This window comes from Bos mutus, chromosome 1, assembly GCF_027580195.1.
Source record: "Bos mutus isolate GX-2022 chromosome 1, NWIPB_WYAK_1.1, whole genome shotgun sequence".
NCBI lineage: Eukaryota > Metazoa > Chordata > Mammalia > Artiodactyla > Bovidae > Bos > Bos mutus.
In genome coordinates, this window is record NC_091617.1 from 64,443,790 (window position 1) to 64,469,612 (window position 25,823).

Sequence of the window (25,823 nt, forward strand, 5' to 3'; positions counted from 1 at the left end):
CTGCTCTGAGGCAGGAGGGTGGATGGAAAGTAAAAGGAACCGAACAAGGGCTAATGCATTTAATAGCTCAAGTAGAGAGGGAGAGGAGGGGCCTCATATCACATTGAACATCTCTAGGGTCTTGTCATGGGGCCATGATCTTGGCCCTGATTCATGGCTCAGAGAAGTTAAATGACTAGTCCAGGGTCGCTCAGCCAGGAAGAAAGGACTGGGCTTTGAACACAGTGGTCTGATTCCAGAGGTAGTGGGCAAAACTGTTATGATACTCTGCTTCCCAAAGAAACAGGAAAAATACCTTTTATATATAAGTTTTTCTGATTAAAAAAAAAATCTAACATGTAAGTTCTCCTATTCAGGATCTTTAAGCTTACACGGTTATTAGTCTGTCAGTTTGACCTGCCACCAACAGGTAGTCCTAATGACTGCTCAGGTAGTATGACTTTGGACTCAAGAACAGCCCTGGGGAACCTTAGAAGTTAAGGACATTCTGACTCAAACCTGGTTAAGGTCTAAATGCTTCTTGGACTACTCCAGCTTCCAGTGCCCCATTTTTCCTTTTCTGCTTGCATTGTTATGTGACATTCTTGCTTCCCACGTGGTGCTAGTGGTACAGAACCCACCAGCCCACACCCCCACCGTCTTCCAGTCAAAGAGACACAGTTTCGATCCCTGGGTTGGGAAGATCCCCTGGAGGAGGAAATGGCAACCCACTCCAATATTCTTGCCTGGAAGAATCCCATGGACAGAGGAGCCTGGCGGGCTACAGTCCATGGAGTTGCAAAGAGTCAGACACGACTGAAGCAACTTAGCACACACACACAGGACATTCCTATTTATGTCACAGGAGTCAGTCAAGATAGAAATGCTCATTTATTGTCATTATTTTTAAATGTGTATTAAGATTGCTCTGGGGTTAAAAGAAAAAAGCAGTAACAAAAACAACCACCCAGCCTTCACCCTCTGGGCGGCAGCTCTTAGGGAAGGGGGCTGACCTGCTGTAGGTCTGAGCCACTTACCTATTCCCCATGGAGGTGTTACAGAGGAAAATGTGGATAGCAAGCCCATTGTTGGACCTGATGTCTCCAGCTCCACACAAGGTGTGCAGGCCCTGGGAGAGACCCGCACAAGAGGGAAAGGTGAATGCAGCCAGCCTAGGTCCCTGAGAATCAGAGGTAAGTTCTACTAGGGTCTTCGCTTTGGGACCAGGCTTCCTATGGGGAGCCTGGAATTGACTGACTTATGTTTTGTAGATGGCGGCCCACCCTCATTGCTAGGCATGGCCCTAGATCTGGATTGACTTAATGGCTCCATCAGAATTGACCTTAGAGAACATCAGTTCATTACTTGACATTTTATCAGTGTAGTGCTTAAGATCACCCTGAAGAAGAGTTTCCTTTGGAGGTAAAATCAGGCATCTAGGAAGCTTGGGGAGGAAGGTTGCAGCATTAGGGCCCAATGAATGATCCTCAGATAACACATCACTACCTGGGCAGCTGTCTGCTTACAAATAGGGTCAGCCCTAATCTTTCCAGAACAGGATAGAGGAAAGTATTCTGACCAACTGTAATCCTCTCTGCTAATAACCCACAGTCCCAAAGACCTTAACACACGGGCCTTTCTGAAAGGAGGGAGCTCTGCTCTCCAGATATCCATAATTCAACCAGGGTGAGGAATTTCTTTTGGTATTTTAACTCATTTTGCAAGTTTGGGGCCTATTTTGATGAGCCTTGCACATGGCTTGGAGCATTTAATATGGATAAAGAATTTGATAGGATACAAACAGTTTGGCCTAAGGCTGGGTACCTGGACTCTTCCCTAAGTAAGCCATGGACTGAGGTTGGTCTGCAGAACCCTCCCCCGGCTTCTTTGAGCCCCACCTTCTTATAGCTCCTGGCCTTTCCCCTACATATGCTTTCTCTGAGCAGAGATGTTCCAATAATCCCAGCACCTGTAACTACCAATCAGAACTTCTAATCATCATTGCGCTAACCGAAGTTGCCACCCTGAGTTGATGCTATTCTAATCTAGGGATCCATTTTGGAGAGTTCATGACCTTGGATGAGAAAAAAAAATGATATATGTATTTCTCTAACTTTTGACTGAAATTTATCATTTCCTTGAATTAATGTGAATGAATGTAAGCAACAAACCCTAGTGGTTTTAGAAGTGCCTGTAACAGTATAGTCGTTTCAGATATCTCAAAATATCATTTATGCTCATACATTTAATAACCATAGTTATTAGATCTTTTCATAGATCTTGTGATTTAGTGCATTAAAAAGGCAGCATATATATTACTCTAAAGCAAGCCAAATTTGTTATTTGAATATTTTATCATTATATTTCAATATAATTGGCTACTTTGTAATTTTATGTAATTTAAATTATGCATTTAAAAACACAGGCTTCCAGACTATCAAAGGAGTCCCTGGAACAAAAAGGCTTAGAACCCCTGTTCTAGCCAAGAACAAAGAAACCTGAAGTCAGTAAATGCTCGATTTCCACTGGCTGTTTGGAGATGTTGTAAATAGCTCACGAGTGCCCTTTGGTGTCAGGGGCCATATGGTGCTGGTAAGTAAGACATCCCTTGGCCAGCCTGGAAGGCAGAGGCAGGTGGTGCTCTGTCTGCTGCCTGCCTCCAAGGCTGCTTCTGCTTGGCATCCAGCCTGAAAGTGGCTGTATCGCCCACCATGGGAGAGAAGAGAGTGGCGGGCAGGTGTGGATAGTATTGACTTACATTCACGAAGTCCACTTTCTTCTGAGAAGCTTTTGGAATCTCAAATGGTTTCCATCGCAGCTAGAAAAACAACAACAACAACAACAACACACACACATACAGGAAAATTATTTCAAAAGGGGAAACCACAGACTTTCTAAATAAATCACATAAAAAGGACAGCTGCTCCCTCTGTGAGGCTCTGACAACTTGTGATTTTGCTATTTTCAATTTAATAATTATCCATCATTTCCTTAAAGGGGCTCAGTTGGGTTCTGTGTGGGTATGCAGGGTGTGTGTGTGTGTGTGTGTGTGTGTGTGTGTAAGAGTGTGTGTGTGTGTGAGAACGTTTAACCTATATGTATACGTACTGTCTTCATTCCTTAGCATTTTAAATTACAAAAATATAAGAAAATCATTGCTTCCTGTTTCAGAAGCTATTTCTTTTAACATTTTGCTCAGGCACATCAGTGAGTTTTGACTGATGCTGCTCTTTGTGCTATTTATAATCAGCTCCCTTTCCTGGTGTGGCAGCCTCACTATGTGGGCTCCTGACACAGCAGGGGAAGGTTCTAGTTCTTAATTCCAGCCCTTGGAGTTTTGAATTATTTCTTTGAGAGAAAGAAAAAATTGAGATTGCCTTTAGTAAGTGCAGTACCAGGTTCAGTTTCTTTACCAAACCCTGTGCTCGTCCCCAGGCTGCCTGACAGTTCAGTTTAAATCACAACCACCTTTAATTTAATAATGAAATGATCTAAGCAAGTGGGAAATAAAATCAGCAGGTCTGAGCTCTACTAGAAGTATCAGCCCAGCACTTATTAATCAACTTGGCAGCAGGCCTGACCCAGACAGGTTGGCAGCTGATAGCCCCAGCAGCCTCAGGACATCTCAGGGAGGGACCTGCCCCCCAAGGGCTGGCTCCACTGGCTGCAGTGCCTGGTCAAGGCAAGCCAGGCTGGGCTGCCAGGAGGTCACGGGATTCAGCTCTTTCAGTAGTCCAGAGAGGCAGCTCGGTGGGGGAGGAAACAGAGTGGAAAAGGCGACTCTGGGATGATCCTGCCTCTCCGATGCACACAGTCAGACAGCAGCCTTTATTTCTTAAAGGCAAAGCAGGATTGTCACATTCTGCTGCTGCTAAGTTGCTTCAGTCATGTCTGACTCTGTGCGACCCCATAGATGGCAGCCTTAAAAGAATGTAAGACGTTGATTTGAAAAACATTGAAATCATGCTTCAGAAAGAAGGAAAAGGCTTACTTCCCCTAAAGATGATATTTCATGGAGGAGTTGCAGGACCTTAGAGCAAGAATCTAGGAAAGGGTTTCTCCTCTCAGGCACTATTGGCATTATGTGTCAGATAATTCTTTGTTGTGGGGGCTGTCCTGTGCACTGTAGGATGTCTGCCAGCATCCCTGACCTCTGCTCACTGGATGCCAATAGCATTCCCACAGTTGTAACAGCCCCAGATGTCTCCAGACATCGTCAGATGTCACTGGGGGACAAACTTTCCCTGGTTGAGCACCATGGACATAGGAGGATATTCCCCTGATATCAGCCAGGGCCAAAGCTAAGCGCCGCTGGCTTCTTGAGGGAGGTTTTGGTCTACCACGAACCGTTATGTGCCGCTCCCTCTTCAGTAGCAGCATGGAGTTTGTAACCCAGGAAGATTGTCTGGAAGATCATACAATCTAGAATCCTGACTCTAAGACAAGTCATTCTTGTCTTAAGAATGACTCTAAGACAAATCATTCTAGATTTCCCAATGGAAAGGATTTGCTATACTTGGCATATCACAAACAATAATAAAGACCCCAAGGCGGTTCTAATAAATCCAAAACCCAGAAGAAGAAGCCAGCTTTGGGTCTTCTCCAGGCAAGAGTTTTGGTGCAATATCATGTTGAATGTGGGGAGGTAAATTTGAGGAGAGGATAAACAGGAAGAGGCCCTGAAGTAGAGAGTGGGAACATCTCCTGCTAAACGCAGATGTTCAGACTAACAGCATGCTGTGGAGCAGAAACTCTCAATCCAAGGCCAGCCCAAGGGCCCTGTGCACTGGGCTGACCCAGGAAACAGGGGTTCTGTTGCTCCCTCTGTTCCTATTTATTCTGTGACTTCTGGAAAGTCATTTCATTCTTACTAATTTAAGTCTATAAATTTTTAACAGTTTATTTTATTCATACTATATATTATTGCTAAAGAGCTCCCCCACCCATGGAATGCAATTATTAACATTTCAAAGACAATGAAATCCATTGAAGCATCCAATACAATATCTTGACTATCGCGGATATTAATATATTTGTACTGAATGATAGAATGAATGAGTAAATATAAGACACTGAGAACATTGCTAATATCTCAAAGAATAAGACTAAAGCAAATTTGTGAGACTTTTGGAAGTCCAATAATATTCAGGCAATAGCTAGTAAATTGAAAATTATTTTTAAAAGTCCTAAGATTGTTTCTAAAATATAAGTCAATTCTTTATACATGTGAAACCCCATAGTTTTTCTATATCCTTTCTGATTTTCTGTTCAGTTGTTCTATCAACTCTTGAGGGAGAAGTGTTGATGTTTCCCACTAAAATCATGGATTTAATCTATTTTTCCTTTTTCTGCTATCAATACTTTATATATTTTGCAACTGTGTTCTGCAAATTCCACTGGAAAATAAAGCTCTGCTTAGTTTAAGTGAAGTGGTCAAAATAACTTGAAAAGCATCTTCAACAGAGACTAAAGTTAGAAGTAAAAATTCTTTCAATTTATCAAAGGAGAAAGAGAATCTGTGGTAACATTTAATGATCAGGATTTGAAGTTTGTGCTCAGGGATGTAAATGAAACTAGAGAATTGGCCTCAGTATTTCTAAAGTCAGAAGATTGAGAGGTGTACTGGATGATCTGAGTATCACCTTCCACAGTTGGTTTCTTTGCTTCATTGAGAGTCCCTCCAAAGTTGCGCTGGACTCAACTAAATTGTATGAGTTGGATACTCTCAACAACATTGGTGGATTAGAGGCAAACATATTGTTAGAAGTTGGTAATATCTATCCAAGAATTTGGAAGTAACTTGTAGATGCAGTTGTGATCACAATGGACAAACAATTGTTAGCAACAGCTATGGCTAGGTGAGGCTCAGGGTAATTCACTACAGAGAGTTTCAGCCCAGACTAGGAAAGATGGGGGAGGGAGATAAAATAAAACAGTGGCTCATTAAATTCTTCAGAAAACCTAGAATTTGAGGGAAATGGCAGCATAATTTATGTGGTGAAAAATCAGGCTTTGAGTGACTCGTTGGAGTTCTTAGAGGTAATAAGTAAGATCATGGGTAAAGAGGATTCAAATCACTCAAATCACTTTGTTTAGACTTCTTTTTTTAAAATTAATTGTTTAGACTTTTAAAAGTCTTTTATGAGAAGACAAAAAAGATGAGCTAGCATCGGATTTAGATGACATTTTTTCATGGACAGAAACCTGGATACTTGACCTTGCCCTTGAGTGTAAAGGTAAGGGCTTTATATCCCTTACTCAGCAGCCAGCATAGAGCAAGGAACATAGTAGTCACTCAACAAATAGTTGTCAGATGACATTTAATTCTCACAACAACCTTCTAGGGCTCCTGTAATTATTATCTCTATTTTATAGTGACAAAACTAATGGTTTAGAGCAGTTAAATCTTCTTTACTAAAAACTGATGCTAAAAATCTCTCAGCCTCCTTTAGTAATCTAAACCCTGAGCCCTTTAATCTCAGTCTGTCTTGGTCTGCTTCCAATACCATTCATGATCTCCATGGCCCCTGAACCCAGGTTTTGGCTCCTTTTAATGGCCTTGTACTTAGTCTTCTAATCTGGGCCCTTATCTACTGCTCCTCCAGGGCTGAGTTGCCTTGACCTAATCTAACTGCTGGGACCCAAATCCTGCTAAGGTCCTTCAAGGTCAGCATTCCTGTCCAATCCCTATATATTCACTTATTCAAATGATTTATTGTCCCTCTCCACATGCCAGGTTTTATGCTAGGTACCATGACAGTCTCTGCCCTTGGGCAAAGAGAAGACCCTGCAATATGGCACGTTATGATAGAAAAACAAGGAAATGGGTAACTGGAATGATTTTGGAAGAGAAATATAAACAGGAATGTTCCCTCAGGAATAATTCCTGGTGCAGGGCATATTTAACATTCTTACACATGAACAATAAAAGACACACACAACAGAATAGTCTGGTTTGCAGATAGCTCCAACATCTTTTCCAAGGAATTAAGTGCAGGTTGATGGAGATATACTGTAAAAAGAGCCAGCATGCTGTCTAAAAGGGTTGAACAGGGCAATGTGCACTGCGGTGTTGGCAAACATCAGTGAATGCATTTAGAGAAATGCCATCTAGTCTATTTATAGGAGGATGGGATTGGAGCTATCAGGGAGTTTCTTCAACAAATACTTGTGATTCTACTGTCTGGAAGAGGGCATATGCTGGGTACTGCAGGTTGTAAGAAAATGAGGGAGACATAGCTCCTACTCTCAAATACTCTGAGAAAAATATTGGAAGAGTTCAGTGAAGAAAGTAGTATTTAAGATGAAAGTGAAAGTGAAAGTTGCTCAGTCGTGTCCAACTGTTTGCGACCCCATAGACTATACCGTCCATGGACTTTTCCAGGCCAGAATACTGGAGTGGGTAGCCTTTCCCTTCTCCAGGGGATCTTCCCAACCCAGGGATTGAACCCAGGTCTCCTGCATTGCAGGCAGGTTCTTTACCAGCTGTACCACAAGGGAATTTTAAATTATGGGTGAGATTTGGATGGGTGGATACTTGTGAGGGAAGTAGAGAAAATTCTAGGTAGATGAAAGAGCATAAAGCATCCAGGCAGGAAAATTTAGACTATTGTCCTAGTCTGGTGGTGGTTCCAGGTTGGCTGATAGGTAGAGGACATGGAAGAGTGAAGTGTTTGAAAGGTATAATAGTGAACCACTTGTCTTGGGAGCCTGCATTTGATTGGCTGGGCAGTGAGAGAGAGGTAACAGCAGGATTTAAAGATTTCTGAGTAATAATTTAGTAAGCTAAGTCTGGCAGTAAGGTGTAGGAAAGGATGGGATGGGAAGACACATGGATCAGTTAGAAGGCCCTTATAACAGCCAGGTAAGAGGAAGTGAAGTCCAAATCAGGTGGTGTTAAGAAAAGAAAGGAGAGTATAGATACCAAAGACATCTTGGGAGCAAATTCTATGGCAATGTTTCTTAAAGTGTGGTCTAGAGCCAATCTGAATGGAAATCATCTGGATAGAATCCTGTGTATCATCCCAGACCTACTGAATTAGAATCTCTGGGGTGGGGGAGTCTGGGGCATCTATGTCTTCAACAAGTCACCTTGGTAACTTTTATGTAGATGGGAATCATCATCTTATAGACATGGCACACAATTCAATGCAACAGAGGAAAGAAATTTTCATGATGACTCCAAGGACTTGCTGCGCAGTGGGTGGTGGTGGTGTAATTGCAGGTTGAGTGTGAAAGAGTGGTTGTGTCATTAACAGATCTAGAAAGCCTGAGAGAAAGGCAAGTCTGGCTGGGACTATGATGTCTTCAGTATGGATCCTACTGAGGCAGGACATACCCATGGCAATTCCCATATGGGATTTGGAGTTGGGGGAGGGATTTGTAAAACATATTGTAGAGAAGTAATAGTTAATGTCATAGGAATGAATGATATTTGTTAGATTTTAAAAAGTAAAATATGGGAGATGTGGAAGATAGTGAGAGGAAGATAAAGTAGATAATTGAGTGTAAATGAGGTTCCACAGTGAAGGCAGAATGGCTTCCAAATATGACTGTTGGGACGGACTTCCTGAAATATGGCCTACAAGTTACACCAAGTTTGGGGCTGGAATTATGTTGGGTGAAGTTAGATTTCTGCCTGCAGAGATGTATATTTGTGGGGAATTTGGGTGATAGGTGGGAAATGAAGTGGGCTAGAAAAACCCTCTGCTGCTCAAGGAATTCCTCTTCTTAGTTCACCAAAGCTGGGTATTTCTTATCAATAGCAAGTAACCATTTGCCTCTAAGGCAAAGAGAGTCCAATAAAGTGGGAATCACTAACTGATAATTGGAAAGAAAATGGAGGAAGCACAGGGTGAATTGGGTTGAACTGTCTTCTCAAAATTCCTATGTGTGAATCCAAACCCCTACTACCTTAGAATATAACCACATTTGGAAATAGGGTCTTTACGCAAGTGATTAAGTTAAAATGAGGTTGTTGGGGTGGCCCCTGACCAAACTACTGTGTCCTTATAAGAAGAGGAAGTTCAAACACAGAGACGTTCAGAAGGAAGACGACATGAAGACAGAGGGAGAAGGTAGCCAACTACAAGCCAATCGAGAGGCCTCAGAAGAAACCCAGCTGCCGACACCTTGATCTCAGACATCTTGCCTCCTCGGCTGTGAGAAAACAAATCTTTATTGGTTAAGCCACCCAGTCGGTGGTACTTTGTAAAGGCAGCCCTAGCAAATGAATAAAGAGGGGAGGGGCCGATGTGGGCGATAAGAAAGAGAAGAAAAGATAAGAAAGACAAGAAGGAAGAAGAAAGGAGCAGCAGGAGAGTAAGTACTTCTCTCTCTCCCAAGAGGGTGATGGAGACAAGGCAGAGACAAGAAAGTATTTCAGGACGTTGGAGATGGCCTGTGTTGCAGGTTTACATGATGTCATAGAACACAGGAAAGGACAGAGATCCAGGAAGAAAAGAGGCAAGTCAACTACTCCAGGTTTGGGGATATTGAGGAGAAAAGGGTTGTGTTTAGCCAGGGATGATTTATAATAATAACAATGGAAACAATCTAAATACCGGAAAATAAAGGAATTATCTTGTAAACATGTACTGGGTAATTATGCCACATGAAAAACCATCTACACTCAAAGAGTTTGAAAAGACATGGGACAAAGCATAAAATATGATGTTTCCATTAAAAAACAGAATGTAAAATTGTATTAGAGCATGACTGCGTGTGCGTGCTAAGTTACTAAGTCCTGTCCGACTATGAGACCCCATGGACTGTAGCCTGCCAGGCTCCTCTGTCCATGGGATTCTCCAGGCAAGAATACTGGAGTGGGTTGCCATACTCTCCTCCAGAAGATCTTCCCAACCCAGAAATTGAACCTATGTCCCTTGCATTGCAGGCAGATTCTTTACCACTGAGCCACCAGGGAAGCCCTTCTGTGCTCTACAGTATGACCTTATTATTTATGTATTTTATATATAGTAATTTGTATCTGTTAATCTCAAATTCCTAACTTATTCCCCATCCTGCTTGTCTGCTAAGTCTGTGAGTCTGTTTTTTGGCCGTGATCATGTTTTCCGGGATCTTAGTTCCTCGACCAGGAATCAAACCTGAACCTTGGCAGTGAAAGCATGGAGTCCTAACCACTGGACCACCAGAGAATTCCCTGTTTCTGTTTTGTAAATAAGTTCATTTGTATTACAGTTTAGATCACACATTTAATTAGTATAATAATCTCTACTAAGTTAGACAGAGAAAGACAACATCATATACTTTTTTAAAAACATCATTAATTTAAGAGTATTTATAGCCTCTTTTCCATCCCTTATCTGCTCCCTACAGAAAATTCTGCTTTGCTCATTCCCACTCCCTCAATCCTTGAACTTCAGTCTTACCATGTAAATCAATGTTTTGTGCATGCGTGTGTGTGCATGTGCTGTGAAAAGTGGATGAGGACCTACTTTCTGACATTTTCTAGTGGCACAAGGTAGGGGGAGGCAGAGGCAAGCCACAAGGTACTTGTGATCCAGGCCTGAGTTGCTTGGGAAAGATAAGAGCTCGGGGAAGTGGTGTGAGAGGGTTGGAGTCCAGGGAAAATTGAGGAAAGAGGATTTTAAAAAGTGTTGCTGTGGGTCATATACTGGATGCTCTTTAGTGTTTTCAGGAGAAGCAAATGAAGATTAGGATTATTTTTTATTACTTTTGGTCTCTGGCTGCATGAGACCCCAGATCCTATTTATTTACATACATGTGCAAATAAGAAGACTGGAAAGAAAGAAACCAACACATTGGAAGTAGTTAACTCTGCATTAGTACGATTATTAGGCACTGACACTTTTATGTAAGTTTTGAATAGAACATGACATAATAGTAAGGGGCGATTATTGTTGTTTAAAGAAAGTACTTTCAATAGAGTGATCTGGGCAGGTTGTATCGCAAAGGGTTAGGAGTGAATCAAGGGGATAAAGTGGGCTTAGATTACTTTCTCAAGGAGTCACTATGAATAGGAATGATGGGCAAAAGCTTGAAGAGGCGGGAAATCCAAGACATTTTTGGTGGGAGGGGGTTTTTAGAATAGTGAAACCTAAAGAATGACAACTTAGACATCAAACACTCTGTAAGGATGTACTGTTTTGAAACAGGATAATTTGTGTGTCCTGGAGGCAGAGGGAGTTTTATGATGTGATCTTTTACTAGCTTCGAAGTATTTCTCACTTGGTCCAAATAATACTGGTTGAGATCTAACAGGTAATTTCCTCAGCTGAGGCTTAACTGGGTCAATAGTCTGATTTTCCAACAGTCAACACAGTAGGGTTAGGGCTATAGTAACAAAGATAAACTTTAAAGGACTCTGACTGGTAAAGAGGAATGCTGATTCAGGAATGCTAATTGAAATCTGTAAACTCACAGTTAAATTGGATGTATATTTGTTTGTTAAATTCTGGGATTCCAGAAGTTAGAGGAATGTGCATGATGCACAAAATTAGGTATATTTCTTATGTGAGATATTAATAGTTTGGACTTATGTCCACAGTTGAATCTAAATATAATCAAAGTTTGCATTAATTCTTAGGTGATTAATTAAATATACACTAAAAGAAAATGAAGGCTTGGAGGACATCATTTCCAATCTTCCTGGGAGGAAATCACAGATGACGGTGATGATAGCTTATCCCAAAATGCTCCCTTGGAGGAAACATTAAGTAACTGTCATGTCTTCAAATACTCAGAGATGACTAACACAGGGAGTTGGTGAAGCTGATGAAGCATTGGATTGGGTCTGTGACAGGTGAAGACATACCTATTGTACAGGTTTCAGCTGAGAAGACTGTCAGATGGATACCTAAAAATAATTTTCTCAGACTTTCTCTATGAGAGTCTGGAGTACATATTTGGAAGAGGTTGTGGGGGGTAGGAGGAGTAATGAATGCAGATTGGTGTGGTTAATTAATGAAGCATAAAATTGGAAAGAGATATTAACTTGTCAAGAAGGTGTAAACAAAAAGACAAAAGGATGAATTTTTCAAGAACAGCCAGGGTGTGTATCAGGGTGTAGGATTACAGAGTCGGAGGAGGATAAACCACCACGTTGATGGAACTGGTGTCCAACCTGAAGTACGATTGAGTTCTGGGGCACATCTGTCCCCATTTGTGTGAGCACAGAGTCAAAAATGAGCAGGAGAAATATTGGAGAAGAAATGTATTTGGAGAAATGCACTATGGAGAAAGTGTTTGAAGGAATTCAGAACAGGAGGAAGGTAACAAGTTCGAGGAGAAATGCAAAGCAAGGAAATGGGGAAGGGGAAGAACAAACAAGTGTGTACTGAGGATCTACTAGAAACAAGCAGAAACTTTCAATGCATCTATTTGGATGCCCCTGGATTAACTCAGGCTTTTAAATGCAGCTTCCTCATTAGCAGACACACACCACTGCATATAAAATAGATAAACAGCAAGGCTCCACTGTATAGTACAGGGACTATACTCAATATCCTATAAGAAACATAATGGAAAAGAATATGAAAAAGATTCTATATCTATAAATAAATCACTTTGCTGTACAATAGAAACTAAGACATTATAAATCAACTGTACTTCAATTAAATTTTTAAAACTGCAGTTTCCTCAAACTTCTCTCTCAGAATGTGTGTGTGCCAACTCTTATGAAATAATGAATTAACATGCACAACTGATGTACTTGACTCTCACCTATGGTGGGAGACTTCCATTTTCTACTTTGCTAATTTCTATATCATTTAAGTTTTTATAAATACATATTACTCTTAAAATAAGACAAAATCAGAAAAATTCTATCAGAATGAGGTTAGCTTCCATAGAAAAGCCACTTGTACCTCCAAATAATCATTATGAAGGGTTGCACTCATGTCAAATAAAATGTATCATAGTAGTCATAGAGATAAAAATACGATATAATAAAAGGATATTACTGAGCATATTACACATCACACTCACATTTTCCTTAAAGATTAGGTTTAAAACTTCACTCTCCACCCCCAAAAAATGACATAAGCATGGCTCCACTGTTGCCCACACAACCACATCTAAGATTATCAAGTCTTAGATAACTGTGTGAATGATATTAGCAGCAGGCACAGTGGAACTCCCTTCTTCACCCCATATACCAGGCTGATAGTTATCTTAAGGGTCCCATGATTTAATTCCCAAATATCTGCCTACAGATTTTGCCTGCAATCCTTCTTTTTTTAATTAATGCTCAATGGTTTTCAAATTTAGCTCAATGGTTCTCAAATTTAATGTACATAAGAATTACCATACAGAGTAGCACACACAAAACCACGTATCTTATACTTTATGGGGAGTTAAGGGATTTTTCAGAGATGATTTGGTTTGAACTTGTTTAACTTGCTGATTTAGCAGCCACCTTGTTCCTTTGTATAATATGAGATTTGGCTCCACTTGAGAGAACTATCAGAAACTTAATTGAGGATTCTCTTTGCTGAATAAGAAAAGAATTAGAAAACTTACTGTGGTTCAATTACCTTCTCAACTTTCCAAAACAAATATCCAATAAATGCTTAATTTCTGTCCTGACCATGAATCCTTTAGAAGTATAGGTATCCATCCTTTGTTTTTGTTTTTTTCTAATATAATGGGGTCCTGTTATTAAGCCATTGGGTCTATTTATTAATCTAAAACAAATGAGTATGAGCATTGTAACTCTAAAGGAGAAATTGGAGAATTTGAGATATAATCCGTTGAGGAATCAGGCAGATTCTCAGAGAATGAACAGTGACTTGACCGCTCAAAGACAGCGGGTTAAGTAGAAGGCCAGGGAGGCAAACCTAGGTCTGTTTTCCTTTCTGCCTTATCCTTTTGTTATTGGTGACATGTACCTCAACTCAGGGGCAAAGAGAATACACTCGGGTGCTCAGAAAGTAAAAAAAAGAGCTCAGTCTATTATAGCCCTGGGTGTCTCTCATTACTGAAAGCACAGTACATAAACAATATGCAGAGGGAAAGCCCACTTGTCACTAGACCAAAAGAAGGAAACTTTCAGGCAAGGAACTGAGGTTTGCAGGTGACAGTTTAGGTGAAAATCAACCAGTCTACAGATGTGTAGATGTATTTTCACCAACCTATATAATTTCCATTCATTCACTGGGCACTCCTGCAGCTAGAAAAATGAAAGCTTATACACACACATGTGCACAGGCACAGCCAATCACTTCCAAAATTCCTACCCAAGTTTGGGCAAAGGAACAGATACACTGTAGCACTTATTTTAAAAATCTATCTAATTTCTCAAAGACCCAGGTTAGGCTTAAATGTTTATATTTAAGGCTTTGGATACATGCTGCTCTCCAACTCATAGGACTAGGTTACCTGGTTAGGATCAGGATCAACTTCGTCCCAGTTGTGAGTGATGTGGCCTTGGTCAATGAACTCAAAAGGCTTGTGAGAAACTGAAGGTAGAATCCTATACAGCCAGCTGTGGGGAGGAAACAAGGACACACAAAACTTAGGGTGAAGTTATGGGTGATGCCCAGACTGTCTCAGGAAGTACCATCAGGAAGACACTCAAGTCCACAACGATCTGTGGGCTTTAATGTGAGATGCAATGACACAGCATCACTTCTTAATAGCCACTGTTGCCCATAGCCCTGCCTCTTCTCACCTTTCAACCCTACCCATCAAATGGAGAGTTGGAGGCTCTAGCCCTCGGTTATTTCCATGCTGGCAAAGAAAGAATTGTCTTTCCCAATGACAGCTATAAAGGAAGGGAAAGTACCTTGAGGGATATCTGTGCAGGCAGACCCACAGGAAAACATTAGCTTATATATGTCATTGGATCCTAATCTTTGTTCTGGCTCTAGTAAGTGAGGAAAATGAAGCCCACACAGTTTGAGACAATACAGGTGGTTTCTTTGTGCTTTTTCAAATATTAATCAATTTTCTTACTTAAAATTGTAAAATTAATTCATGCCAGTGCTAAAAATAATTCAAGCAATTTAAAAAGTCCCAAAAGGTAAAAGACTTTCTCCTCTAATTTCTCCAGCGCCAGTTCTCAGAGGCTAATTAGAACTGTTTAACAATTTTCTTGTATATTCTTTCAAATGTTTCCAATGCATAATAAGCAAAATTGCCAAATTGCTGTACCATTTTAGTCTCACAACAATAATGTATGAAAGTGGCTGATTACCCACATCTTTACAAATATGCAGTATTATGAATAATTTTGACCTTAGGTGAAAAATGCTATCTAATTTTTATTTTGAATTACCTTTATTTATGAGTAAGGTTGAGAATCTATATGTTTATGGGCGCCTTGTAATTTTTCTGTGAATTACTTGCCCAAGTTCTTTACCATTTTTCTATTGGTTGTCTTTTTTATGCTAATTTGTAAGAGATTTAGGAAATTAACACAACTATACTCTAAAATTATAAAACTATCCATATTTTCCTATAGCACATTTGTAACTTTGTTTCAAGTTACAAAGCTCTTGAAACTTTGTAGAAGCTTCTCTGGTGACTCAGAGAGTAAGGAATCCATCTATAATTTGGGAGACTGAGTTTGATCCCTGGGTTGGGAAGATCTCCTAGAGAAGGGAATGGCAACTCACTCCAGTATTCTTGCCTGGAGAATTCATTCTATGGACAGAGGAGACTGGCAAGCAGATTGTGAGCAGACAGAGGAGACTGTGACCATGGGGTCGCAAAGAGTTGGATACGACTGAGCGACCAACACACATACATAGCCTTGTTTCAGTAAGAGGTGATCTTAATGAAGGAGCCCTGAAGGACACCAGGAGGAGAACGATCCAGAAGTCGAGAGGGACACTGAAACTCACTAAGAGGGACCCAAGTCCTCTCAGAGGCTGTTACCCTGACAGAGTACAGCAGGAAGAGGAACACCACCTGGGGCAATGGAAGATTAGACCTGCTTGAACAGGTTCTGGCCCTTTAAGCCCCAGGACAGTCTACTTCAGGAGGTGGAGTTGGCCTGGCCTGAAACTGAGTCATTCGGGAGATCAAGCTAGATTTGTTCAGTTTTCTTCTGTTTCCTCGAACTCTAGGTGAAGTGATCTCAGACATTGGATTTCAGACCATAAATTATTAATAACTATGCCTCGCTAGCATCTAGTAGTGTACAAAATTGAGAACACGTATGTGTGTCTTAGAACCAACTGTGAGATCCTGGGCAAGTTTTTTGAGTCTATGTTCCTCATCCTTATCTCCTAGGATTGTTGTCAGGATTGAGTTTATGTACCAAGAATGCCTGGTAGAGTAGGTGCTCACTTATTAGACGTGTGTTGAGTTGTTTATCTGTCTACCCCTATCATCTACATTGTTATGACGGTCCAGATTTTCCACATTCTCTGTCCTGGCTTTGACCTTCTCAGGACCGAAAGGATCAGCTAACTAATCATAAAAACCAACCTCTGATAGATATACTTTCTGACAGTTTTTGGGTGGGGGTGAGGGGTCTTGAACTCTGTGGTTGACTAAATGTAGGAATACCAGGCTTTCTCACTTATGGATGGGGTTGGCTCCATCTTCCCCCTGGGGACTTTGAGCATTTTCAGAAAACTTGTGGATACCTTTGAAGAGTTCTAGACAGATGGGTGAACCATGCCTAGTGTCCTTTGTTTTTCAGCCGAGTTTGTAAAACTCCCCAGGCAGCACTACATTGCCCTGGACAGAGATTTAATTCTGATTCAGGGAATGGTGCCAGCATCTTAATGAAATGCCGACAGCTCCTTTTCAGCCTCCTGGAATAGAGCTCTACTCCCGCTGGCTGAAGAGATTGCTGAATAATGGGGGCAGGCAGTAGAATTCGGAGTCCAGGTGTCCCGTTAGTGAATGGGTCATAAAGTCAAGAACATAGCCACGGAGGCCAGGCTGTCATAAATTAGAATGGACAAGAATTGTCTGTGTGCTTACCTTACCTTGGCTATCTGGGCTTGCAGAGAGAGAGAGATGATTAAATAGTGATAGAATTAATCCTGATTTGACAAGTATGGGAAACTATCTCTTCCCTTCTTCATGTGCAGATCTAGTGAGAGAGAAGCAATATTGATATTGATGTGATAACAGCACCTGCCACTCAATTTTCTGACAGGCGTTTAGGGATACCATGTATTAAAGGCAGACACTCTACTATTGTGGCAATAGTGATGATTATGGTAATTAATGTTAATTGAGCACTCACCAGGTACCTGGCAATGTGCTAAGGACTTTGCATACATTCTTTCCTTTAATCCTCTTCAAGACTATGAAATAAGTACTATTATTATGTTTTCTACAAATGAAAAACCAGAAGGCTCTAAGAGGGTAGATGACATGCCCGAGGTCACACAGCTGGAAAGAGAAGGAGCCAGGATTTAAACTCAGGAGGCCTGACTGCAGTGCGGGCGTGATGAACCGGTAAGGGGAACAATCTGTCATTTGTGTGGTCCATGATGCTCTTGTACTCACTGTCTCATTTACTTCTCAGGAAGACTCTCTGGAGATAAACCCAATCCTCTTCCACTAAGTAGTACAAGACTGCCTACCCTCCACCCCCAACCTCCAATGTAAGTAGCAGCCCTCTTTGTGGATACCTTCATCTGGTCTGAAATTCTTGCAATTGGATGCTGCTTGTTTAAGTCACAACACTTAACTGCCTCCCCAAATCACAACATCTACTGCATCTTATCTGCACCATAGGAGTTAACCAAGGGAGTGTGTTCACTGACCTGGCTTGTAGGACGTGGGAACATGACACATTGTGCTAATGAATGTGCTGGTTTCCAGCAAAGGCAAATTCCAAGGAGAAAAAACCTTATTAATTCAGACCACAAGGGGCCATAATACATGACCTTTCATCTAACCCATGCTTGGATTATCCAATATTTTCATCCAAAGAACATAATACTTCTAGTCAGCTGAGGAAGATATTGCACTGAGTCTTCTGTAACTTTGAGTTAATCAGTATTAAAAAAAAAAAAAAGTAAAACAAAATTGGACAATTCCTAGGGGAAGGCCAGACTATTAGGAATATTTTTTTTCTGAATACAAGCAACAGTTTGCAAATGTAACTAGACATATCTGTTTTCTAGGCTCTATGCAGCTGTTCTCTCTACTTCTTCCAACAGTCACTTGATTCTAGCTGAAGATGAGATGCATCTTTCCCTGACAATGATCCAAGGCACAGCCTATAAGAAGCAGGATTTTGGGCAGCCCTGGGAGGTTGTGGCCTAGGTATAGGAGGCAGAATTAAATACTAGTTATAGTTCCCATACCTTCTTTTATTGGTGCTCCGTGGACAAGTGAAAGCTGATCCTGAGAGCTGCTCAGCATACAGATTGTAGGGGCAAACTTGAGGATTATTCTAAAACAAAGGAGGCAATAAATGACATCACTCGATCAGAAAGGTATCCCACCTTCCCATGAAACAACTCAGTGGGGGGAATTCTGGCTTGGATGGGGATGCTCTGGGTCACTTACTGCACATGACCATCTTCAACCTATATATCTTTCTTGTAATAAAGTTTTAGGTAAGTTATTGTATAAAATTTATAAATTATAACCTATCTCACCCTTCAGGAATATCCCAATGCTGACATATGAGTATATTTCTTTCTATTCTTACCCTCCAAAATGGGGATCCTACGATATGTGTAGTCTTATTAATAATTAGCATATTAAAAAAGAGGAAACAGTATATCATGAGCATTTTTTATGCCATGAAATAGTCAAATTTTTTTGAAAAATTTTTGTTTGCCATAGTTTTTATTGTAACCAATACTAGTGTGAACATCTTTGTGCACACATTTTAAAACAAGGGCTGATTATTTTCTCCTCATTGTCATATCTTATGTGGTTCAAAGAAGTATAAGAAAGTCCCCTAACCCTGAACCTGGGGGATCCTCCTGAAAGCCCTACAGTTAGTCTTACTTATCTTGGGGGTAAGCGTTTTGCCATAGGTAACCATTATCCAACTTTAACTTTTGCATTATTGCTGTTCAGTATCCCAATTGTCTTAACAATCTGTAACACTTTTAGACAGTTCACAGGCTAATACAATAGCCATGGTGGGAAGAGGCACTTGACCTGAAGGCTGGTCATACTTTCCTTTAATTCAGAGTTCTCTAATTAATATTTTATTTACTCATACCTGTCCTTCTGGCAGGGCACCTGGGCAACGAGGGTCCTCTGAGGCACACTCATTCCCGAATCCAGAAATGTACTGCATGTGACAAGACACAAAGGCCACCATTAATGGGACTTAAAGAGTATTCTGCTATTTGACAGTCTACGAAGGTAAGAAATTTCTATATGGACATGTGTTTATCATGTTCTATACATCATATCTTTACTATGTCTTGGCATGTGACCCATTTAGGACAGATAATTTCCCTGCGTGAATTTCAAAGACCCACAATTGATTGGGAGAAGAGTGCTGGATATTGCATAGACTCACCACCCCTAGCTGTACTTACTTAATTGATTTATGGGCTTGTTCTTAATTGTCCCAGATCATGGCATCCAGTCCCATCACTTCATGGGAAATAGATGGGGAAACAGTGGAAACAGTGTCAGACTTTATTTTTGGGGGCTCCAAAATCACTGCAGATGGTGACTGCAGCCATGAAATTAAAAGACGCTTACTCCTTGGAAGGAAAGTTATGACCAACCTAGATAGCATATTCAAAAGCAGAGACATTACTTTGCCAACAAAGGTCCATCTAGTCAAGGCTATGGTTTTTCCTGTGGTCATGTATGGATATGAGAGTTGGACTGTGAAGAAGGCTGAGCGCCGAAGAATTGATGCTTTTGAACTGTGGTGTTGGAGAAGACTCTTGAGAGTCCCTTGGACTGCAAGGAGATCAGCCCTGGGATTTCTTTGGAAGGAATGATGCTAAAGCTGAAAGTCCAGTATTTTGGCCACCTCATGCGAAGAGTTGACTCATTGGAAAAGACTCTGATGCTGGGAGGGATTGGGGGCAAGAGGAGAAGGGGACGACGGAGGATGAGATGGCTGGATGGCATCACTGACTCGATGGACATGAGTCTGGGTGAACTCCGGGAGTTGGTGAGGGACAGGGAGGCCTGGCGTGCTGCGATTCATGGGGTTGCAAAGAGCCAGACACAACTGAGCGACTAAACTGAACTGAACTGAACTGAAGAACAGGTTCTTTAATTCTGGGTCCATCGGGGAGTTCCTGAGAGGGAGATGGCTCAGGCTCAACTCCAGGTTAGTAAGATCTTGCTTGCCTAGATAGAAACCTCCCTGAGGTTGGTGCTCCACTCCCCCTCCGTACACTGAAACAAGCAGCTACAAGGAGATGTGTGGATCCAATCTGACAGCAAAACCCTTGAGAAAAAGCTGTCCAATCAACCTGGCTGCAGGCAAAAGCCTATATCATCTGGCTCACATATGGAGCACTTGTATATATGTTTGCATCTATGTGGACACAAGAAAACAAAATAGGAAGATATGGGTGGCCTTCAGGAGAAGGGTCAGACCAGAATCTGTCCTCAGTGGCACAAAGGAGTGCATTCTGACTGCCATCTGTTTACTTTATGTTCAGAGAGAGGAAAAGAGAGTTTCTCAACAAAGTGTGTAGGTCCCCTGAAACTGATTCTGACAACACTTAACACACCTGTGAGTTCTTGTTCACTCTCTTGTTTTTTCTGCTAGTTTATAAGCTCCATAAAGGCTGGAACTATGGCATCTTGTTTACCTCTGTATATGCTTTGTGCCTTGTTTATAGAAGGTACTCAATAGATACCTATTGTTTTAGTTTTCCTTTGAAGCCTATGCCAACGCAAGAGTATGTATCCTGCTCTAAGAAGGGCTGTGTGTGTGTGTGTGTGTGTGTGCGCGCATGCGTGTGCTAAGTTGCTTCAGTCGAGTCCAACTCTTTGTGACCCCATGGACGGCAGCCTGCCAGGCTTCCCTGTTCATGGAATTCTCCAGGCAAGGATACTGGAATGCGTAGCCATGCCGTCCTCCAGGGGATCTTCCCGACCCAGGGATTGAACCCACATCTCTTGCGTATCCTGCATTTGCAGGCAGGTTCTTTACCAGTAGGGCCACCTGGGAAGCCCAAGTAGGGTTAGGACCAACCCCCCAAACCCTTTTCTCTAACTTAAACATCAAAAATGGCTGTTTTCTTCCCATAGTTTTTTCTTAAATGTACTTAGTTTTAGCTCATGAAAATGAAAGTGCAGCCTCACTCAGTGAGTGAAATACCACCATCTGAGCACAGTCTCTAAGATATATAAGAAGGATGTAAGTGGGTGGAGGATAAGCCCTCCAGAGTTCTCAGCAGCATGCAGAAGGAGCTTGATGGAATTCACCTGCAAATGTGAGCACCGAGCAGGGCAACAGCTGCCCGTACTTGGAAGGAATAGCAAATGTGAAATGTTAGAACCTAGAAAGCAATGGAACTGAAATTATTCCTTTTTGCCTCCAGACACAGTATTTTTTTATATTTGAAAATCTATCAGCACTAAAAACAGCGAGTTATATTACACACAGATTGGTTAACAGCAGTGGCATGTAGTTTGGAATGATTTCTTTGGGGAAATGGCAGAGACCATCCAACATTATGACTCTCCACTGAATACAATTTTCTTCTCTCTAAATGAACCTCGTGCTCACCATCAAGAGGATTGAATCTGAGCTGCTAAGAAATGGTAATGACCCCAGATTATCTTCAGGTCTGTGGGATGGAATTTTAGACCGGTCTTGACTGAAGCCACAGGGTGCCACAGTGCCTTCACTGTGCTCCACTGCTGTGCTGTTTCTGCAAAGGGAGGCAGGCAGGTCTGAGTGCAACAGCCGAGGTCTCTGGCAGGAGTGCGTAGGTTTACTCATTAACTTGCTGCATTCTTTGCAACTGCTGGCCTCAGAGCAGAGTCCAGGGTTATTTGTACATTGGAAACAGAGGAAGAGAGACTTACTATGTGTAGTTTTAAAGCATTTGCTTCAGATTCCTTTAAAAAATAGAAAAGAAAGTAGAAAGAACAGCTGGTGGTTTGGAAGGGAGCCACCCAGCTTGGAGAGAGGTGTGAGTTCTGAATTGGTTTCCCACTCTTAGCTGCGGTGCATTGGCTGAAGAGGAGGGTGGAAACTGCTGAGTCATTCTCAGACCAGTTGGTTTTCCTAATCTCCTGAGAGAAAAATTACAGATGAGTTTGTTAGAGCTTTAAATATCTTGTGCCTCACTGCTGAATGTATCAGAATGGAGGAAGCAGTGTTCTGTAGCTGCTTCCCCAAGGCTTTGAGATCAAGGACAGAATCTGAACTCTGCTCCTATCAGCTGTGAAAATTCAAGCTTTCAACTCCAGCTGATTCAGTGACTATACAAATACATCTTATACAAATAAATACATAATTAAATCTGACGTCAAGTGTGTGTATTTATATGCTTTCTTCAATCTGGATTCTGAATAATTTTATCCAACATAAAAATATGATTTTGTTTCCTTCCAAGAGAATTATACACATCCTTTCCACATCCTTTCTAAAGAACAAATGACTGAACTCATGTAATTTCAGTAGCGTCAGTTCTTTGGCAGTTCCCTAGTGTACAGATTTCTAATTCTCACTTGGTCCCCAGGATATGATTTACTTGTCAGAGTAGTTTTATGAGGTGCTTTCGCCTGACTCTGATTCTGGATAACACCCTGATGGGATGAGCAGATGGTGTACTTCACCTCCTTTTACAGGGCATGAGGAAAAGTGAGAGAAGTCAGGGCAGAGATGGAACTATAGCTACCTTTTTCTCCTTTGTAAAGGGTCCAGTATTTTTAGTTAACCTTGTTGGGAACATAGGTTATAGATTGCTAGGTGAACTTGCCGATTATTTCAAGTGGATTAAACTGAAGAGTTTAATTATTTCAAGTGGATTAGGCTGAAGAGTGAGTGGCTCCCCAAATATATCTATGTCTTAATCCCTTGAATTTGTGAGTGTTGCCTTATATAGCAAAAGAGACTTGGCAAATGTGATTAAGAATCTTGAGATGGGGAAATGTCCTGGATTATTTGGGTGTGCCCTAAATGCAATCAGGGCTTCCCTAATAGCTCAGTTGGTAAAGAATCCACCTGCAATGCAGAAGACCCTGATTTGATTCCTGGGTAAGGAAGACCTGCTGGATAAGGGATAGGCTACTCTCTCCAGTATTCTTGGGCTTTCCTGTGGCTCAGCTGGTAAAGAATCTGCCTGCAATACGGGAGGCCTAGGTTCGATCCCTGGGTTTGGAAGATGCCCTGGAGAAAGGAAAGGCTACCCACTCCAGTATTCTGGCCTAGAGAATTCCATGGATTGTATAGTCCATAGGGTCGAAAAGAGTCGGACATGACTGAGCAACTTTTCACTTCACTTAAATGTAATCATATATCTTCATAAAAGAGGGTGGTAGAGGAGGATTTGACGACAGAAGAGGAAAAGGTGATATGATGATGGAAGCAGAAATCAGAATGATGCACTTTGAAGGTGAAGAAAGGGACCATGAATCAAGAAATTTCTAGAAGCTGGAAATGCAGGGAAAGGGATTCTTCCCCTGAGTCATCAAAAGGAACCAGCCAACACTTTGACTTTAATCCATGGAAACGGATTTTAGACTTCTGACCTCCAGAATTTATTTTCCAGAAGAAAATAAATTTAGTCATTTTAAGCCATTAAATTTGTGGGAATTTATTACAACAGAAACAGGAAAGTGATACAATAATTATGTAGAGCAGGGGTCCCATCTTCAATTAACCATTAGAATCACCCCCAAAGCTTGTTAAATACAGACCCAAACCTAGTAAATCAAAATATTTAGTCCTGGGGCCCAAAGTCTGCTTGTTAAACATCTCTTCTTATAGAAATGAGGAAATCAAGACTTGTAGAAGTGAAACAACTTTAAAGCATAGTAAAGTTCATTTAAAATTAAATTTTATTATTATATCCTTTGAATTTTCTTCCCCCAATTGTGCTGTTTTTATGTAAATGTGATTTCATTTGAGGCTTTGGGTTGGCATATCCATTACAAGGAATAAATAAAAGCAGGAATTTTTTTTAACTTAAAATGTGTATTGATTAGAATGATGCAATCTGGCTTTCTGTGTTTGGATCTGTGATCTCTAGAGCTAACCTTTCCTTGCAGAGATTAGACAGCAGGCTGGGAAGAATGTCTTTGAAACTGAGAACAAAGACCAGCATGCAATTTACGTTGGTGTACTGGTGCTGTGCATATTAAATTTCTTAAAAATTTCGGCAGGATAAGATTTTATATATAATTTATTTATAAATGGTAAGGATGTTTTCACCCTGCTGAACTTCCTATAGGATTTTCATCAGGAAATAAAGTTTTTATGTACTCCCCCTCTTCTAAGGCTTCAACTACCATCATTGATATGATGACCTACTGTATCTTGTCTCCTGGGCTTCCCTGGTAGCTCAGAGGGTAAAGAATTTGACTGCAATGCAGGAGACAAGAGTTCAATCCCTGGGTTGGGAAGATCCCCTGGAGAAGGAAATGGAAACCCACTCCAGTATTCTTGCTTGGAAAATTCTATGGACAGAAGAGCCTGGCGGGCTGCAGCCCATGGGGTCGCAAATAGTTAGACATGACTGAGTGACTAACACACACACACACATACACATATCTAGTCTCCTAGCTCTCCCCTCTCCCCTAAGTTCCAAACACATACAACTGACCACATCCTGGTATCTCATCTTTGGTTGTCTCTGGAGCAACTCAAATTTGACTCTTGGATCTCAGAACATGCAGGGCTGTGTGTGCTGTGCCTTTGCACTCACTATTTCTTCTAGCCCCCACCCCTTCTAAGTTAGTCAGTTTCAACTCTCTTAAGACTGAGCTCAGGAAGAGTTTCCCTGCTGACTTAGATGCTAAAGAACCTGCTTGCAGTGTGGGAGGCCTGGGTTTGATCCCTGGGTTGGGAAAATTCTCTGGAAAAGGAAATGGCTACCCTTGCCAGTATTCTTGCCTGGAGAATCCCATACATATTTTTCAATTGCAGATTAAATAATAAGGAATTATTTCCTAGAGGAGGTGCTAGGACTTCCGCTGGTCAAGGGCTGATTGTGAGCCTCAAAATAACTGAATAGATTAAACATATCTAACTGGTGGGCTGGAGGCTGTCCAGGAAACTGCAGCGACAGGAAGGTGTAGAGTAGGGACTGGCAAACAGTCACAGGGAGAAAAGTGTCTGTCTACAGTGGAGGAGAGCCCTTATAAGGTCTACAGATTCCCAAGACAATCTATGAACTGAACAAGACAAGACATAGACAATTAGACTGTCATCCATTTTCTTTGTCATCCCCCAGCCCCAGCCATGCTTACGGCAAAGCCTTGAACACAGTAGCTTGGACCAGGGCCTCTCTAAGTTAGTGCTAACTCTGACTCTCTGGAATTTTCAGAAGCTTCCATGAATTGTGGCTGAAGAAACCACAGCAAACTGGCCAGATAGTTTCTTACCTTCAACTCAGTCATTTTCCTTCTGCTGCAGGTGTGATGATTTCAGGAAACCCAGGCCCAGATGCTTCTGCTTCTCCTGCAAACCACCCTCTGGATGTTATTCCACTTCTTCACTGTGCTCACTGGTCAGCAGGTCACTCAAATCAATCACAGGCATTTCCTAACTGGGCTATGCTAGGGAGAAAGTCCAGCATGCTTGTTCCCAAACTGCTTTCATAACTGCCTTTGGTTTTTATTAAACCTGGGCTGTTTCTAAAGAGTTTGCAGAGGCCTGTCTCCTCTTCACCCGAGATAAAGGTTGACCAATTATTTGTTTCAGGTAAAGGAAGGAGGGTCATCACTAAAGGCAGAGAATTTAAAGCTATGAGAGGAAGTGTGGCAGTTAGTGC

General features: G+C 41.4%; 1 protein-coding gene across 1 annotated transcript in view; it reads right to left on the bottom strand.

Annotated features, from left to right (window-relative positions):
- HGD (homogentisate 1,2-dioxygenase) overlaps positions 1-25,548 on the bottom strand; it is a 42,644-nt gene extending 17,096 nt beyond the window's left edge. Inside the window, exons 1-6 of the mRNA XM_005911431.2 lie at positions 25,435-25,548; positions 19,115-19,186; positions 18,240-18,328; positions 14,341-14,446; positions 2,738-2,797; positions 1,017-1,108 (exon numbers count right to left, since the gene is read on the bottom strand). Coding sequence (XP_005911493.2) covers positions 1,017-1,108; positions 2,738-2,797; positions 14,341-14,446; positions 18,240-18,328; positions 19,115-19,186; positions 25,435-25,449 — 434 coding nt within the window. The 5' untranslated portion in view covers positions 25,450-25,548. The remainder of the gene's footprint in view (positions 1-1,016; positions 1,109-2,737; positions 2,798-14,340; positions 14,447-18,239; positions 18,329-19,114; positions 19,187-25,434) is intronic.
- Positions 25,549-25,823: the final 275 nt, after the last annotated feature.